Source organism: Thermobia domestica, chromosome 11 (genome assembly GCF_964235325.1).
Source record: "Thermobia domestica chromosome 11, izTheDome1.hap1.1, whole genome shotgun sequence".
Taxonomy (NCBI): domain Eukaryota; kingdom Metazoa; phylum Arthropoda; class Insecta; order Zygentoma; family Lepismatidae; genus Thermobia; species Thermobia domestica.
The window spans coordinates 207,012,930-207,033,304 of record NC_137464.1 but is presented as its reverse complement, the minus strand read 5'-3'; the positions used below and the strand labels follow the sequence as shown (position 1 = coordinate 207,033,304).

The 20,375-nt window shown below is 35.7% G+C and overlaps 1 protein-coding gene across 1 annotated transcript in view; it reads left to right on the top strand.

The window, feature by feature from the left end:
- Positions 1 to 18,727, top strand: part of LOC145663733 (uncharacterized) — an 896,365-nt gene extending 877,638 nt beyond the window's left edge. Inside the window, exon 4 of the mRNA XM_081729811.1 lies at positions 16,473 to 18,727. Within this exon, the coding sequence (XP_081585937.1) occupies positions 16,473 to 16,618 (146 nt within the window). The 3' untranslated portion in view covers positions 16,619 to 18,727. The remainder of the gene's footprint in view (positions 1 to 16,472) is intronic.
- The last annotated feature ends 1,648 nt before the right edge of the window (positions 18,728 to 20,375 follow it).

Sequence of the window (20,375 nt, the reverse complement as noted above, 5' to 3'; positions counted from 1 at the left end):
GTTGCCGAATCACTCCAAAAATTCTTTCCTGAAATATCCTTGGACATATCGTGAATACTATAGATTTTTAAAAAGTGCGAAAACTAATGCTTTTATTGCCAACCGTATGTTGGAGATTTCTATATCTTACTAAGAATTCTAGATTAGGATTTATGCTGAAAGTAGTGAAACATGCTGAAATAAAGGCATAAAGGTGTTTCTTTTCTGTTTTTCTTCTGATCTGATAAAGTTTAAAAGGGAGAACATAGGTTAAAAGAAAAGGGGGCTGCCCTTCGAGGAAATTCCATAAAATTTCATTGAAAGTATGCAAATCCTTCCTTTTCCCTTTGAGGTTCCAGAAAGAGCTAGATAAAAGCAATGGCATCCGTCAAATTCAATTGGCTACTATGTATTTCCAGCCCTAGAGTTTCCTCTCTTTAAAAAAAAAAAAAAAAAAAAAAAGTCGATACAATCTTATTTGGTTCACTTGCTTCTGCAAAGAATGTATTGAAATTCCTCTTGTTTTTAGTCTTGTAGAAATGCAAATTCTTGTGTGTGTGGGAATTTTTGAAAAATATTGTTGAAAGTAACGATCACATTTTGTTGCAATGTATAATGCATATAAAAATGCCGCATATGTATTAAGCATATAGTTTTTTTTTCCTTTTAGTTTTTGAGTCGTTCTATTTTTTAAAGAGGTTTGGTTTAACAACTGAAAAACTTTTATATATTTACACTCTCTGTGTCTCTGGTGTCCTTCGGTCATGTAGACAAAATTATTTCTCTCTGTGTTCGTCCGTTCGGGGGACAGAAATCTCAAACCAAGTTGATAGCTAACCATCAACTTTGACCAGAATATAGAAGATCAACACTTGTTAATCGAGTTCGTCATAGAATTGATCCATTCACCGAAAAATCGTTTAATTTTGCAAAATATTTATATCTGTAGATTATTTTATTCTTCTTGTGTTAGAATCACTGTCCCGAGGGACCGTCTCTAACTTATTAGATCCCATGCTTGATCTCATGGTTGATACACTTGAGTCAATCCACACTTTTGTTGTTGTGTAACCTTCATTGACCCAAGTCTCATCAAGGTAATATATATATATATATTACCTTGTTGCCTGTAGATACGAATTTCCCTTACGTATTCCCTACGCCTTTACGTATTTCCCTTACGTAGTGTATTATATCTTCACGATCAATAATTATTTGTTTTCGATTTCTGCGGACAAATTCGAACCCGATTTCACACTGTAGAGTATAAGAACTTGTTCTTTTGAAATTAGGTAAATCTGTATCGCTGTTTACAGCGGATAGCACTTTGTTTGTCGATGGTTCATTTCGCACATAAAATTGTACTTTTCTACGTTCAGCAGTTCTTACAAATTCATAACACTGAACTTCCAATACTGGTTTTTCATGTCGATGTTTCTTCCCGAGAGTTGACAAAGTATTTTTTTCTTTTTTTAAAATCTTTTACTGAGAGCACCATTAACACTAAACACAGACACACCACTAAATTCTGCACTTAATTTCACTATGTCTTTTATGGCTAGGGTTGGATGTTTTCTCACAGCTTACGGAAAACATTAACAATATGTTTTTCACCACTACGCAACGGTTTACCCTGTCGATGTTTTGCATATTACCCGCACCCGGCCGTATTTTGAACTATAATTCGCGCGAAGGTGGAGCAAAACCACTTTCTGCGCATGCGTATTGTCTTTTATTGCATTAATTCAATTTAATTCTTAGATACACTGTTGTTTCTATTATTTAATTGTAAGGAAATTTCATTTCTAGCAATGAGCTTTATAGGCAAGAAAAGCATTTTAAAAAACAGCTTACTTGATAATGGACTATTTTCTTCTACCGCATTGATGTTGATAGGTTCTGTAACCAATAAAATGAAGCCATCATCACGTGTATTTGTTTACATGAGGTGTTGAATAAACTTTAGATTTCTTTGCTGCTGACAAAAGATTTAGAAATCATAACTAAAACAATATTACCTATCTCATGAGTTACTGCACTTATTTCGTAGAAATGGAATGAACTCTTAAGTTTTGCGTTCCACGGTGATGATGGTCCTAGGCCTAAAGGAGACTGTGATGATGAGAAATGAATGAAATGATGGAATGAAGAAAGTGAAGGGAAACGGAAGAACTCTGAGAAAACCTATGTACACGGTGTATGTCCTCCACAAAGCTCAGTTGACGTGAGATAAGATCAAACCAAGGACCCTATGCACAAGAGCTAAACGCTCTACCATTGAACCAATGCGGCCCACATTTGGGACGGTGTTAGATCTGGATGAGCTTAGTACGTGTATAAAACGTTACACTGGTTTCAAACCTTTTGCTCCAGAGTTATGGGCTATCAAAACTCGGTTCTGGACTTTTTTTCAATATACAGTGATAAAGAAAGTCGACTAAAGCCAATATTTAAAGGTATGATCCCAACGTTTGCCTTTTGGAACTGAGGGAAAATCGTGGAAGACGTAAATCAAGATGGCCTCCGGATTCGAATCCAGGATCTACCGACTGCGAATCAACAACAATTAATGAAAAATACTTTAGTAATGAAATGAGAGTGTAGGAGGAAAGGGAAGAACATCGAGAAAATCCAAGGACACGATACTGTCCATTATTATCTCATGACTTGGAATCGAATCAAACACCCCTCTCAGCAAAAGTGAGCGCTCTGCCACTGAGTTCTTGTACCTCTTTGATTTATCACACAGATTTGTTAATATTTTTCCCTTCAAACTCATGAAGCCATGAGCTTTATTAATATCGTTAGCCTGCACTCATTACCCATCCTGTGGTGATTTTGCCATGGTAAGTATCAAGAGGAATTCCAGGTACTTTCCACCGAATACAAAGTGACGGAAGCACATGCTATTTACTAAAAAACTTGAATAGAGATGCTGAGATGACTGTAAAGCTCTTCTGTATATCATGCGTAGCTCGTTAAATTAATTATATTCATTTAGCCCTTTGAAATTGTTTACCTGGCTTCCTTAAGAGTATCTCGCAAGATTTAATGCATGACAACGGTAAATGGCAACTAAGAATTACTAATAACTCTCACGCTTGGAAAACGTCCGTGTGAATTAATTTCGCATCGGTGACCATTTTCACTTCAAAGATAGTCATAGCATAAATTACGATTAAAAGTTTACATCAGTTTGCACCGTAGACATCTTTAACTGAACGAGTTACTGGAAATTCGATTCACAGAAACATGACCTAATCACCTCTAGAAAATTAATTACAGAGATCGCTCTCATCTGTCATTGGAAATAAAATGAAATCTTTAAGTTTTACGTCCCACACTTATGCCGACTAGGCTAAAGGAGATGGTGACGATGAGAAATTACTGAAATGATGAAATGAAGAAAGTGGGAGGAAACGGGAAAAGCCACGCACATGGTATTTGCCCACCACAAAGCTCATTTGGCGCGAGCTGGAATCGAACCAAGGACCCCATGCCCCAGAAGTGAACGGTCTATCACTTTATCTGTCATTGGAGCTACTATCAATATGAGTACATATTATTAAGAAACAAAATTATCGGGTAAAAAGCTCGCATATACATATAATAGTATCGCAATTTCAATATTGTACTGCCATAGAATTATTATACGTATATTACTTTTTCACGGGTCATGGTGGCTGCTGGCAATAGCCGAATGTTGTCGGGAGTTAGACTTCGGATCACGTGTCGCAAACCATAGGTAATTTGACTCCCACTGAAGAGTTTGTCTATTCCTAAACGTACTCGAAGCTTTCGTTTTGGGGATTAAGTAGAAAATTGCGTAAGATCAATCAAGAAAATCATAGAATCAAGTGTCCTGGTTGGGGTGAATTTCTAAAATAATAAAAACAAGTACGTAGATCACTCATTTCCAGTAACAGAGGTCCCTGGTCTGATCACAAGACATAGGCGTTCTGGTGGACAATGCCCTTTCCGTAGATTTTCTCTTATTCCCATTTTCATTCACATTCTCATTTTACCAGTACAATCCACTTTATATATTCCGACAGATATCAGAGCACGTTTTGCTGATTATAGAAAAAGCCAGTTAGAGAATATCAGTGGCGTAACTTGTAGAAAAGTGCCCCCTATGATGGCTCCCAAAAATAATATAGTATATTTCTAGGCTTTAAGTTGTGTCAAATATTGACCTCTGAAATTCATTTGTTACACCTGGAATAATAGCCCCACCATACAATTTTCAAAAGAACTGAAAATAACTTATGCTGCTGCTATTGACCCATTATCTCAATAAAATATATTTATTAAGGTTTTAAATTCTAAGCGGGGGAGGGGGAGAGAATTCGCGTTTCATGTTTATCTAGGGAGGGTCAACCTTATAGTTTTCTTTCTTGACCAAATATTAATACTTGTCCATCTAGGAAAAGTGTCAAGTTACAGCACTATAAAACATACTGTACTAGACGCGGCGGGCAGAAAACTACGGAATCGCATTGTTGTGTTTGACTCTCAGAGTGAAACTACGGAAACGCAGTGTTGTGTTTAGCACTCAGATGTCGTGTAATGACATGTTGCCCCTTCCACACTTGTAACGTGTTAACCAGAAAATGCCAATGTAGTGGACGGGCCGCAGTTGGACACAGCCAGTTATAGGTTTACTGTATTTCGTAATTACTTTCATTAACAGCTGTCTCTTTTAGTTTAAAAGGCACAATCGTGAGATTTTAAACACTCCCTTTTCATTTTCTATTCGCTACTCTTTTATTTTTATTTTACTTTATTTTTATAATTTCCAGGACCCACTCACACCTTCACTCATAAGTTATGTTGCAAAACATTCATCGGACTGTCTTGAAAAATCCTTACTACACAAGAATGATTTTCCTTGTTCCACCATTGTATAACGTTGTGACAAATAAAGCAGCAGAATAGAGATCAGTGCTGCCAACCGCATGTATATCTCCCTATACGTAGGAACATTTAAACATTTTGGCTAAGCGTAGGGATGTAGAGCCGAACTTTGTAAAATGGAAGATAAAGTGCGGGTATCCCAAATAATTCTTTAATGAATGAAAATGAAGTGAAATTAACTGCCATACTAGTAACAATTATTGATCAGTGTTACCGCCTCTCACATTATTCTGGCAAATTACTCCTGAAATATCAACTCTGCTTTCAAGCGATTCAGATACTAACTCAGTGGCGTATTTAGGATTTTGTTCTGGGGGATTATGCACAACAAGTGAATAAGCACTTATTTTTCGTCGCACCAGAGGAACGTAACTCCATTTTCGTAGGTTTACAAGCGAGAGGACAAAAATATTATTTTCTTGGAAAGATATGTTTTTAATAAGATGGTAATTGAGCTACGTTACAACAGATGATCGGCAAGGAGAACAGATAGCGTTACGTTCCATTTACACCAAGTGGGGATTTCAAAATTATGTCCAAACATGAAGAAAGCAAAAACTACATTTTTGGAGTTACCTTCCTCTGGTTCTCACGCGACGATTTTTTCGTTTTGGGTGCCGACAAATTTTAATGAAGTTCATTTTCCTTCCTTTAATACTGGTATTTGTGTAATGACACTTCCAGGTATGAGAAAAGGAAACATTGAGAGTGGGGAGGGAGCAGAAATTACTGAAAGGTAAGATAATTAAATTATCAAGAAGGAAATGTGCGGGGGGAGGGGAGTGATATGAAATGCGGAGGCGGAACATTTTACAAAAGTAAGTAGCCTATCGTTTAAAATTAAATACCGATACCGCGATAAGGAAAAGAATTGTAATTCATTTAAAGGAAGAGCCACTCTAATATCTGATATCTCTACTAAGACCAGAAGTGGCAGAAATGAACCATTTCCGGTTTTAGTACTTATCGCTGTATAGTAAAAACAGTATTAATTAGGGAGAAGTGGTTTTCAGAAATCAATTAAACGTCCAGTGAATACATTTTGAATTGAATTCAATTGAGTTTGTTTGTTGTGTCCTTTCAGCAGAAAGGCTATATGAGAGATGACCCTACTGATTAACATGGAATCCGAACTACATGAGCTTACCCTGGGAATCAAACCATTAGTCCCCATGACAAAGGCGCGTATGTTAAGCGCTTAGCCACAAAGGAACTCAAAAATACATTTTATTTCCATCTTCAAACCTCTAATGAAGTGGTATAAATCCACTACGAATTCCGGTTTCAATATACACAGCAAAACACACAGCAGCTCAACACACAGCAGAAAGATAAGATTCCAGTTTTAACGTTTATTGTCATAGAATGAAAACGAGGCCAGGTAGTGAGAAATGGATTTCTGCAATCGATTAAGCGTCCCAAGAATGTATTTCACCTATATTCTAATCTCTACTAAAACCGGAAGTGATATCATTCTATTGTGACTTAAGCTTTCAATAATAGTTGAGCAAATACCGCGCCACAGAAGAACAAACTCCTTCATGTGGTGTTCAAGTGACACTGTTACTTCTTCACACAATTTATTTCGAGACTATTGATTACGGATTAGGAATTAGATTTCTGGGCTTTCGGCATCTATGGTCGTGTTAGCCCGTTATATAAGGAATGGCGTCTATCGGCGATCACACTGGACAGGGAATTGATGAGGAGGAAAAGAAAGAAAAAGGTAAGATGCGACTTGGGACCATTATATTAGAGCCTCTCTATTTGATCTGTGCCCCTTCTGACGCTGCAGTCGATGTGTGCTTTCCCGTAACTCCTTCAAAAGAGGAGGGAGAAGTTGTTGCGGCCGAGATCTTTCACTTGTTAGATGCGGAAGCGTTACCAACATGAATTATTTCACGGACTTCGCTGCTGTCATCTATCTTGTTAGCCATTCTAAGTAGCCTACGATCTTCACTCGTCAAGACCAAACGATTCAATGACAAATTGGCAACACAGCGGAGGCCATTCACTTCTTTTCCGTAAGCAAAGGGAGAATTTCCTCCGTCAGAGGGGCCGAAGTATAGTTCGCATACTTTCCGACGACATAGATGAGATACACAGGCTCTAGATACCATCTCGACACTTGCTTGGTGTGAATGAAAAAACAAACCAGGAAAACCCTCACTCAGGATGACTGGCCTGAAAAAGCTGTTACATCTTTTAGACCGAGTGTCCCCACCATTAGCGACTACGCTACGCTGGACCAAGTCGAGACTATCGACATGAGACTAAGAAGGAGACAACGATTTTCGATCCTTATCCGTAGACTACGTACTCAATTTCGTCTCGTTTCCATCACTAGTTGTCCAGTGGTTGCTAGTTGCTTAGTTTGGTAGAAATGTGGAAAATAAAACAAACCACAAGGTTCGATGTAACTTCGGAGTAGAATCCGTCGGAGTAAAATTGAGAGTACCTCAATAGTAAGTAGGCCATAATGAGCTCTTCTGAAATGACATTTATAAAGAATATTTCGTTCCGTTCTCTTAATTCTCTCTACCTTTTCTTGGTTAAGCTAGTTTCCATCAGAATGGTATACATTTTCCTTATCTTCTGAAATTATTTCCGAGAATTGAGAAAAATATCTTTATATAACTTATTGTTTTCTTCGTATTCATTTCTCGAGAGTGAAAATTAGGAACATAAGATCCTAATGAAAAGTGCTTTGCTTTCTTTGTGGAAGAAGCATTGTTGAGTTTCAAAATTAAAGTCGTCAATTGTATAGAGACATACATAATAGTCATTCTCTCATCTTTTGCTGCAGAAGTTGTAAATTATAAAAAAGAAATCATTTTCTTTCTTTCTTACTAAACCTCTTATACCTTTTGTTTCTTTCACAACAAAAGGGGTGGAAATTGTCTACGATGCAGAAGGTAGGAGAGAATTGCATTTTGAGATTCTCATCTTGATTTGTCTTTTGTTTTCCTTCACAGTGTTGCTAATTTAAAGAAAAAATGTTTCCTTTCAATATGACATATAGCTACAAATTACCAATGGAAGGTGATATTTATTTTGATTTATCTTGTTTAATGCAACAAAGTGAAGACAGGTTTTTTGTTTAACAATTAACCATGTTTACGTTACGGAATACAATATTTTTAAAAATATATACAGAGATTGTACCAAAAGAAATACGAAAGTATTGAAGGTAAAATGATTGAAAGTGATCACCTTTCTCGAAGTCCGATTTCCGTCGAATAAAATGTCAATGTTTCAGCGATCGCACCATTTCCAGTGGCGAATCTAGCCCGGGGCTGTGGTGGGGCCTAGCTCTCTCCGGTTCTTTGAGTGACAAAAATAACTTAAGCTATTATTTATATATTTTTGAAAGTGTATCTTAAGCTCGTGATATACCTATCATAATCTGGGAGCTGGCTGCCCCCCCCCCTCTTTAGGTTTTACCTTCTGGATTCGCCTGTGGCCATTTCTCAAACGTCTTACGGAATGCTGTCTAACAATCCATGAAAACCACTTATGACTTCTTGATCAGTCCCAGATTATGTTCCATGCTACTGGTTTGCAAGTTGAAAAATAACCAAAAGTTCTACGGCTACAAATCTGGATTATGTAAAAGTTGTAACGTTACTATGATGTTAAGTTTCTGTAAGTAAGAAAGGAATATATTGGTCTAATGTTAAGGTTTTTGTATATTCTTAAAGTTTATAAGTATACTAATAAAGACAAGTATGGAACCTGTGGGACGTTCAATGGGTGTCCCATGAATATGTTCTGCTATATAGTCTGGTAATAACTTCGAGGTCATTTTGAAAATTTTCTCTCTGAAAAAGGACTGTAGCGAAGCATTGTCATCCTCATCTTATCTGCAAATTCTCAGACAGTTGCACGATGCAATGATTCCGCATGGTTCAGCTATGTAACTAGTTAATCGTCCCGTTTCTTTCAGTTTACTGAGAACGTAGTGAATCATTGTGCACTACTTACATAAGTGAATATTCACTATTTCTGGAGACTGTACCTCCTTAGTTTGATGGTATGTGTCGCATTGTACCAGAAATCTTGCAGATATTTCTTAATGGTTTCTATACTGCTCGCAACACTCCAGAAGTAAATGGAAATCTGATGGGTACTGATAGATCCTGGTACTCTGTTTGGGGTCATGTATATTCGTTAAGGTATCCTACATCTTCTCATCAAATAACATCTTTCATGCTTCATTTTATTCCTTGGATAGAAATCAAATCGATTAATTTTTAAATAGGTCACGTACAAACGTTTATTTACACATAAAGTTGCACTGTGTTCATGTGACTATTTTAAGCTGAAGGTGTTTAGTGGATGAAAGGAATATAAAACACTTAAGATTTAGAAGACAGGTATTAGCTTGTGTAAGCAATATACGAGGTGTGGAAATTAAATAACGAGACTGCCCACCTCCTGTCGCGCAAGATCGTGGGGGAAGGTAGCTAATGATGTGTTGATGATCTTGAACCTTCATGAGCAGTCACTGTTTGTTTCATGATTCTGAAACCTTTTCTTTTCTTTGCAGGTTTGCATGAAGAGGACAGTGTTCTGTAGTAGTGCAGGAATCATGGTGAACAGTAAAGTTGAGCAGCGATTAACATCAAATTTCTGATGAAATTAAACAAAACACAGAGGGAATGTTGTGCAATGTTAAAAGAGATGAATGGTGATAATGCTCTGTCACGTGCGCTAGTTTCAAATGGCACAAACGATTTTCAGAAGATAGTGAGGAGGTTGAAGATGATGAACGACCCGGCCGTCCCTTGAGTTCAAGAACGGACGAAAATGTTCAAAAAAATTAATGAAATTGTGCGGAAAGACAGCATCTGAGCATTCGGATGATCGCAGACATGACGAACATTAACAAAGAGACAGTAAGACAAATTTTGCATTACGATTTAAACATGACAAAAGTTTGTGCAAAACTTGTCCCGAAAAATCTCTCTCACGAACAAAAAGACACTCGAAAGATTATTTGCTGTGACGTCATGGAACTACTCAAAGCAGAACCAGACTTGATAACACGTGTCATCACATGTGATGAAACATGGATTTTCCAGTATGACCCCAAAACTAAGCGTCAATTCATGCACTGGAAGACTCCTACATCGCCAAGAATGAAAAAAGAACGAATGAGCAAATCGAAATTAAAGGCAATGCTCATCGTTTCTTCGATATCAGGGGTATCATCATGACCGAATGGGTGCCTCAGGATCAAACGGTGAATCAGACTTACTACAAAGAAGTCCTAATCAAGCTATGGGAAAGAATAAGGAAGAAAAGACCAGATTTGCGGAAGAGCGATGCATGGATCCTCCAAGACAATGCGCCTGCCCATAATGCCCTTCCGGTGAAGAAGTTTTTAGCAGCCAAGCGCATTCCTGTGCTTGACCATCCTCCATATTCTCCAGACCTGGCTCCATGTGACTTTTATCTATTCCCAAAAGTGAAAAGTGCATTGAGGAAAACACATTTTCAGTCTGTGGAAGAGATGAAACTAAAAACGTCAGAGTTGTTGAACAGTGTGACATCTGATGTCCTACAGCATGGAAGGCATGTATGCAGCGGTGTATAGATAGGGGAGGGGAGTATATTGAAGGGAATAACAGTCAATTGTAACTTTCTTTGAAATACATCTCATTTATGACACCAGTCTCGTTATTTAATTGCAAAACCTCGCAATTGCCAGTAAGTTTTAGAACGACCAGTTTCCTGGTTTTTAAAATGGATCGCCTTAGGTCAATTTCTTACAGAAACGGTTAGGAAAATTTAGCATGGTTAGAACTGTTAGGAATTACACGTTTTCGCTGCTAGCTGTTCTATGACAGCTCTAATACCGATTGACATGCTATGCAACAGTGTGTGTGATCTCTATGGTCAAAAGTAAAGAAATATCACTAAGATGGTTTTTGTCTGAGGCTTATCCGGGATTGTGTTTTCCACCAGCTAAGCTTAGGACTTAGCTTATTTTAATTGTTTCAAAATTTATTATAGATATATTTAATTAAAGTCCCAGACAGCAAATCTCAGGGGTAGGAAGTTCAGACGGATTTAATATATGAACAGATTGGGTCTAATGATATTCAGGATCGAAAGAGACTGCTAGTGGCTAGGTATGACATAGACACTAGAGGCGGAAAGATTGCCTTCCATTACTTGCTGCTGTTAGTATCTGTAGACTGTAGAAGGACAGTTTTATCGTTCTCGTGTAGATATCGGTCCTATCTCTCTTTGGCACTCCATCTTCTATCAAGTTCGTTCTTGGTTTTTATTACATTGGGGATTTCGATGTTCTGTCATTAGTTGACCCCATTACATGTCTTCAGGGTTTAATGTCGGAGCTATGCACTTGTAGAGACCAGGAAGACCTTTTCATTTACTGACGTTATGTGACTTGTTCGTGGAAACCCTTTCACTGAGCACATGGCACTGGACATCGGTGTACACGACTTAGATGCCAATATCGGGTCCTTGCTTGAAGCTCGATTCTTGCGTGGTAGCCAGCAGTAGGGATGTTCTGAAAGTAAGCAATGTCACGTGTCTTACTAAGTTTATATGTTCATTTGACTTGGAAATTAGGATAACGACGAACTCAAAAACTTCCTAGTGCAGGGAAAAAGAGACACTACGAGTGCAAGATGTTCTGACAACGGTATGTGTTTCCAAGTAAGTTGGAAGATTGACAACAAGCTGACTTTCATTCTTTATTAAAATCTGAATAAGTAAAGGAACTTGCATGTGTGCATCTATGAAATACTTTAGACCAGGGCTGGATCCAGGATTCTCTGAGGGGGATTCACCAATAACTACCAGTACATTTGAATTAACTTTGAGATTTTTAAATGCCTTTAGGCATCTGTGATATGAATGAGGAATTCCTTTGAAAATGCTAAGTGTCTACTCTCGATGAATTCTTTTCCTTCAACCTTCAGAAAATTGACTTAAACTATTGATTTTGTAAAACTCACTGCTAGCCTCTCACTTTAGGTAGTGTATATTTACAACGAAGGGGGATCCACGTGCACCTTTGTACCCCCCTAAATCCGGCCCTTCTTTAGACCATGGGAAATTTAGTTACAAATATCAAAAAGCAATATACAGGATCAGGTGGGATGTCCTCTGATCGATGGTACCTATGGTTGAAGATTCGTGTACGTCCAAGCGCAAAAGCTAAGTAAACGACTTTTATCTTCCTGAAATCGAAGCTGTGGCCTCCTGGACTGGATGATGCCAATGTAGTTCCCAAGGAGCGGATTGGCGTCACTTCACAGTACGTGCAAGTGCCCAAAAAACAACAAAAAGGAAAACAAAATGAAATCTTTTGATTTTACGTCTCACATTATGCCGTGCAGGCTAAAAGAGGAGGCAGATGTTTAAACAAATTTATTGATTATGAAGAAACAAGAACATGAGAAAAACGGGAGAACACCGAAAAAACACGGATATAATGTTGCCCATCACAGCCTGGGATCGAGTCAGAGATTACACACACTAGAAGGACATGCTCTACCACTGGATAACCTCGTGCCACCAGAACCGAGTTTCATTATCATTATCATCATTGTTTTGCGATAATTGGGAAGTCATTTGGTCTTAAGTCGAAAATTTGTATTAACTACGCCTCCTTGCCAAGCCTTTTATATTTAAGTAGGAATTATTTTATTATACTGTCAATGTGTATGATCCAATATTCTTCGTTTTTCTCTTTCACGTTTCATATACATCTTCAATATACTAATATACTAATTGTTGTATATATTAAATTATTCTAAGGATCTTTCCTTTCTAGGAGATCTTGTATTTATTCACACATCATTTTTTTCAACTTGAACCATTTAGTATAATCCTACGGGCGTAGCCACGGAAAGTAGCGGTAATGGGGTCTCGGCTCCTAAATAATTTTCTGTCCTTACCCTCCTGAAATACACTTCATCTGTTATATTTTATTAAACTCACTTAAAACGAACAAATGAAGAATGGTGATAATAGAATCAGTAAGGTAATAATAATAATGATACAAATAATAATGAAACCACGTCTACATGTTAAAATACTTAAAACATCTGAAATTAATTATCTCCCTTGTCACTATCATTTTGCCAAATTTAATACACACAGTTATGAGTACCATTGCATAACAGTCTCTCAAGTTGGTCTTATGTTTCCTTCAAGCTTATCTTTCCTTTTCGTTTATATAGGTATAAATAATAAAAAAATAAAGTCAAACAATAGTTTTTCATAAACAATTTTTGTTTCATTATGAATAGTTTATTGGTAAAATTCCTAGAACCTATAAATCTAACTTTAGTATAATCCAAATATAATATAAATAATATGCATATGTATAACATATTTGTATGTATTAATGCTATCATATCCTGAAAGAAGACCTTTCATCTCGTTTTATTATGAAAACCATCCCTCCGAACCCTCCGAAAATGCGGACCGTGTACCAGGGGTAAATGTGAGGGGGAACAAAGGTGGACCACGTTCCCGCACTTCCAAAAGTATCTATGGCATCCTATCACTTCCTAAAAAATACAACAGGCAAAGATAGGCATAGCGGATGACGTGACACCATGCGTCCCCTACCCCTGCCGTCTACAGAAAAAGCTTGCTAATCACACTGCTCTATAGCCCAAGATTTTTGAATGAAAGAAAATATATTTTAAAGACAATTTCTGATATATGATTGGCAACACTGACTAGAATTCAACCAACTTTCATTTTTGCTTTCAAAGAAAAGAGGTAAAAAAAATGTTAGTCATAGAGGCGATGCGATGTCTGTAGTTGAATAAAGCTATCTGTCTTTAATTTTATCATTGCATTCCCTCTTCTGTTGTTTCTTCTTCCAACATTCAAAAGAACGAGAAAGCCTACAAGAGCAACAAAGGAAGAAAAACAAGAAATCCTTTAATGATAATAATGATTGGTTGATGAGAAGAAGACAACTAAGCCCGTCTGTAGTTTTCCATTATTTTGTTCAACAATATATTATCTTCATTAGAGATGAAAAATCTATTTGTAATATTAAAACAAAAATATCAGATAAAAATTGCCGCTTATTCTGGAAGCTACACACATTATGAAAGATAAATGCAACAGATAAAATGTTCTTCTATAGAATTAATCAGGCTATCATATTCTCTGAGCGTAAAATTGTGACATGTTTTCTGAAACTTTCCATCTGAATAATAATATTAATGATCACATGATAATTATTGACAGTTTACTTTAGCGTGAAATTTGGTGTACAGCCAGCGATAAAAGTCCTTTCCGTTTGATGAAATTGATTTCGTAAATAATTTCAGAATGGAAAAACAAATGTGAATACAGTTTTAGTAAACTAAAAATAATATAATTTTCTCCACGTTTCAAGCCATGACACCATTGTACGTTTCAGCCGTACCACCGTTATTTCCAAAATAAATTTTACGAAATGGAAAGAACTTTTGTTGCTGACTTTACAAGAGAAAAGCTTAAAGTGGGTTAAGACGTACCGGAACTTCGCTTCGGCTCACATCAGTATTTTGTCAGAGCTCTCAGTTGTATTTGTCCCTTAGCAACATTTGGATATTTCTTTATATTGTGTTTTGGGTTTGAATATGAATCTACTTTTAATATGCGATATTAAAACAAATCTGGAACTTCCACTCTTTATTCATTGCGTAAAATAACATAACTAACTGTTTAATGAAAAACGAGGATATCTCCGTGTCGCATCACCAGGTAATAGGAAGTCGAAACTACGAGCAAAAAGGTAGGACTATCCCGACTAGTATTGTAAAATTTCCGGAAATTTTGAACCCGTTGGTTAAAAAAAAAAATCGGTTTCTTTCCGGAAAAATTGGAAAAATAACAAAAATCTTTGTATTAGGTTAATATTACTGGTAATGGAACCGTTTTTTCTCCAATGTGTGAAAGTGTAAGTTGAGAAACTTTAATAATGCGAATATTTAAAAAAACAAGCAATTGAAAATAAAACTGTTGTAATTATTCTTGAAAATTAATTGTCTGCACTCATTTCCTTTATATGCTTTTTGGTAGGCTAGTTTATTCGTGGTTGTGCATTAATTACAGGACTTTAACAGCTGCATACACATCTACCAATATGAAGCGCTTCTCTTGAAGCAAATAGAGCTGTTGAATGAAACTGAGTTCTTAATGTGCTCTTCGATCTGGTGAAATTTTGTTCATTTTAACGAAATTATTCCTTAAAAAAGACAGCAGAATGCAAATGTCACTTATACTCATGCACTAAAACATATAATTACTATTATTTAATAATCTAATATAGATTTTTATATAAACCTTATGCACAAAATTTTGTATGTAAACAAATACCTGTTTTCTACTGTGACAAATTATCTAAAAATGACTGTGACTATATTTGTAACTTAAACAACATTTGAACCACCAGACTGATCTCGATAAAATTTTCAACATAGATGAGCTTCAGGCCTAGGATGTTTTTTATCATTTCACTTTGAAGGTGCAACTTGGAGGAAAGAAAGGGGTTAATGTATTGAAAATGACAAATATTAGGGCCAAATCCATAGTTTTCGAGGTTGCTGACATCAATAGTGACACTTCCGATGCCGCTTAAATCCAAATTCAGGGAAGGATAGAAGGTATATATATATATATATATATATATATATATATATATATATATATATATATATATATATATATGTGTGTGTGTGTGTGTGTGTGTACACAAACATGGGTTTTGCTCAAAAGCCGTCTGTACAACATTGATTCATTACAGTATCAGTCATTTGTACACCCAAGTGTTTCAGACAAACCATACCTATTGAAAGTAAAAGTGGGGTTCTCATTGCCACAACGCTGTTTAGTTTATGAAGATCTATCAAACGAGGAAGGAATCAAGTCAATCCATCTTCAATATTTGTCTGAAACTCCTTTTAGAGCTTAAGAGGCCTCATCCCGGCGAAATTAAAATACCGTTAAGTTTACAGTAATTATGTGATATCTTCAAATAGATAAAATATAATCGAAATGTGGAACAAAAGCGCCCTAGACAACATCATTTTAAATGGGATACCGTTATCACGACTCACTTACTTGCTTTTGATTTCGAGCCATTTTGAAAATCGCCATTTATTTTCGCGTTTCTAAATGGCTGAAAATGGACAGCCAATAGGTGGCTTGTGATAACGGTACTTCACGCAAAATAATATTGTCTAGGGCGCTCTTGTTCCACATTTGAATTATCTTTTATGTAATTGAAGATATCACATAATTACTGTAAAATTAGCAGTATTTTAATTTCGTCGGGATGATGCCTCTTCAATGATCCATGTACACATATTGCAAATAACCCTTATAATGTCAAATATAGTAGTAACTTGTCCGTTATTCAAGAGTCCCTTTATATTTCTTTCTCTTACAACATACTTCATGCTATAAACAACCCAAGTGTACAGTAGTCATGCTGTAGCTATTAATAAATGTATAACAATTACTTCAGATTTCAATTACATTTTGAAAATGAAACTACATTATTTCTTTCTTTTTTATCTTTACAGGTAGAAACCATAATGGAATCAACGAGGAAATCATATGGGTCAGCATTGGAATGGGTATCACCATTGCCCTGCTAATAGTCATTGCTTTGTGCTACATCTTACGCCAAAAATGTAAAAAGAGACATGAGTATTACATTACAGCGTGAAAGACTGGCAGCAGTGTTGGGGACAAGCGAATGGATGAACGATGCCGTGAAGGATGGTTCTGACTTTATATATGATCGAACAGAGCATTTTAAATAGTGCTTGTAGTGCCAAATAAAAGATTTTAAAAAAAGTCAGAATGTTGTTGAGTAGATGAATTGATTTTTTAAATGAAAAGTTTTAAAAACTTCTACGTTGTGGGAAAAAGTTAGTAAATCAGAGTTGTTTAATTTCTTATTAGTTCGTTTCTACTATAGTTCTGTTTACGGGGATTTGTTTACGCGTATTATGTACTAAAATCACGGAAACAAATTTAGTGATAACTAAACAAATATGTTTAAAAAATAATGCTTTAAATAAAATAAAAATAGAAAAGACAGAAACACCAAAGTATGCATAATACAATGTAGTGTTTATATTAAATAGTAGTAAATTTATTTGACCAAATTCTTTCTGGAAAGAAGTTTAATAATGTTTAGATCGCGAAAAGAAGAATATGAAAATTAGCACAGAAGTGAAAGTACAAATTAAAACAATTTATAAATATGAAGAAAGCTTTAAACAAATCAATATTTATGTAAAGTGCAAGTATTCTTTACCTAAAAATAAGTATGATAATAATCATTTCTTAAATCACAATGGTTAAACAGTACTGAAAGTTTAAAACACCATATTTTAAAGAAATTCTAATCTTTACTGTAAGTTATGGAAAACATCTGTACAGCTTAAGAGTTCCCATCGCGGTGAAATTAAAATACCGCTAAGTTTACAGTAATCATGTGGTATCTTCAAATAGATAAATGATAATCGAAAAGAAGAACAAGAGCTCAGTAGACAATATTATTTTACGTGATATACCGTTATTCACGACTCACTTATCTGCTTTCAACTTCCAGTCATTTAGAAAATTTGCATTTATTTTTGCGTTTCTAAATGACTGCAAACGAAAGGCTACCCCAGCTGACTCATGATAACCGTACCGCACGAAAAATAATATTATCTAGCGCGCTCTTGTTCCACATTTCGATTATCTTTTATCTATTTGAAGGTATCACATAATTACAGTAAAATTAGTGGTATTTTAATTTCGCAGTGATTAGGCCTCTTAAGATAATACCATTATAGTGAAATATGCTTCGATAATAATTTGTTCAAACCTAAATTGAACAGCACCAACTTTTAAAACAAAAAAATTTATCTTGTATCTAATAATATGAAACACAATAGGTTTAGGATTTCTGTACATTGAAATGAAACAAACGCGTTGTCTGTTTTGTTATTCCATAATGATGTTGGTTTCTCTCTATCAGTGAGAATAATGTTTTATTAACGTTTAATAAACATGTAATGTTATTTTATTTCTGGACTTGTAAACACATTTATCTCATTATTCGTCGAGGTCTTATTTTGAAATGTTATTTAGGAAAACAAAAGTTATATGTATGATCAATACGACAACAAAACCAAAGCAAATGTGCAATAATATGCTTTTCCGTCTACACACACACGTACACAAACTCCAATGTTGCAAAATACAAGTGTAGTTTCTAGATCCTGTGTAGTGGTGGACCAATGTTTTCTTACATAATAAATGTTTGTACAATTGGGAAAGTTTTTCTGGTCATTTGGTATTGTTTCCAAATAAAATAAGAAAGTATATGAGTATATTCCTGTAAATAAATGGTTATGTGAAGTGATACCATGTGGAAAGATATACAAATTATGACTACTTGGTGAATATAAATATATGTATTGTATATATAGTAAACTCTTAAAATATATACATATACTATATTTTCAACATAAAATCAGTATGTTATATGTATAGCTAGGAAACATATGTGTTCATTTTATTAGTGATTAACTCTTGCTCTTGCTTGTAAACCAATGACTATCTAAATCAAAACGATGAACTGACTAAATGTTACATATTTTTAGAACTTAATGTGTCTACTCATAAAATCGTTTTTATTGGTCTATTGTCTATATGTGTAAGAGAAAAGTCCCATTATTGGTGTTGTGTTCAATTTATGTTTATGATGTACTGTAAATGTGTACATATACTGTCTATTTCCTGAGTACATAAAGAAATAAACGGAATTTCAAACTGATTTCTTTTCCTTAAAGATTAATCACCTTTCGTTAACAAGTAAGAATATATTCTGTATTAATTACAAGGGTTAGGTTTCATGGCCAGTTCTTGCGAGCAAGTATCTTTAATATAGTATGTTTGTATAAATTTGAAATAAAATCTTGACACTAATCAATCTACTAAAGAACGTTCATCTTATTCTTTATTGTTCGACTTCGAGAAAGCCTTCGATAGTGTAGTGGTCATACTATAAACTTTCTTCCAATTGCCAGCGGCTAATATTCGCCTCGTATGCCACTTTTCGCAAAATAGAATGGCTTATACATCTATTAATGGCAGCCTATCCAGCTTCAGTTCTGAATTTCAAGGAGTGCCCCAAGGCTCTCCTTTTGTGTTCTCCTTTACATTTTACACGTGAGTGACAGTTCAACCGTATGCATCACTTTCAACTGGCAGATGTATGATATAGGAACTCGTTTATACGAGAAATACCCAGAGAAAAATACTTAAGCATAGGATGGATGGAGATAGGGTAGAAAAATGAAATAAGCAAATATTAGCAGTGTGCCCTTACTCTTGGATGCATAAGTAGTATTCATGAAAAACCATTGACCACACTATTGGTGTTCTTCTTTGCCTGTCATGAATGTTCCTTATAAAGATCAAGTTCCCTGTCTGCTACTTTTTTTTACAAGTGTACTGAGAAAGGAAACAGCAAACTGTGACTATCAACGTATTTACTTGAAAACTGACTGAACTATACGACTGGAAATTTCGAATTAATCGTTAGCTGATAACTAAGCTTTCTTCGCCTGCAGTGTAACAACCAATTACATCAACATGAAATGGGTTTATTCTGCACTTGATGTAGTCGCTGGAAATAAATTGTAACTTGAGATGAAGGTCTTAAAAGTATAGGCAGGTTCAAGAACTAATGTAAAATATTTAGAACTTATGTTTGATTGGAAATTTAAATCGAAAGCACATCTTCTCAGTACTAAAGGGAAAATAACAGACGCTGTCGTTCGACACGTTCAGCAGGAACTTATTGGGGTTTACAACCGTATATTTACTTCAAAATTTACACAAGGAATTTCTTCATTCATGTCTGACTTATGGCAACACCTTGGGGTTAGTGATGATACGTAATTCGCGGTGAAGCTAACTCCACTAACGAGTGAGAGTCTGCTGGATCACCAGTGTCACTTCCTTAGCGTTAAGACAAGCTTACATCCTCCTTTTGCAACCACAACTTGGCAGAGTCCAACACACTGCTGGGAACCATAGAGAGGGTTAGAGTTCCAGCCTTGTCTACCTCAATCTTACATACTGCGGTACGGCAAACACTATCGAAAACAATGGCACGTGTTAATTCCTCATTTTGCAGATAGAACATTTTCTCCCCATACAGAATGACTAGGAAGTAGACACGGCGCACAACAACTCTGCACTTCAGTGACGTAATGCTGTTCGCGATTTGGCTCCTATCTGACCATGATTTAGGAGGCAGAAAAGTGAACTTATCAGCGTTGCCAACTGAAATAAATATTCGCCATGAATCTAGAAATGTGAGGTATTATTCATAACTCGTACGTTGTATCTTTTCATCTATGTATATCTAGATCATTACTATTAATAATAGACGTTGCATTCCACAAATAAAAATG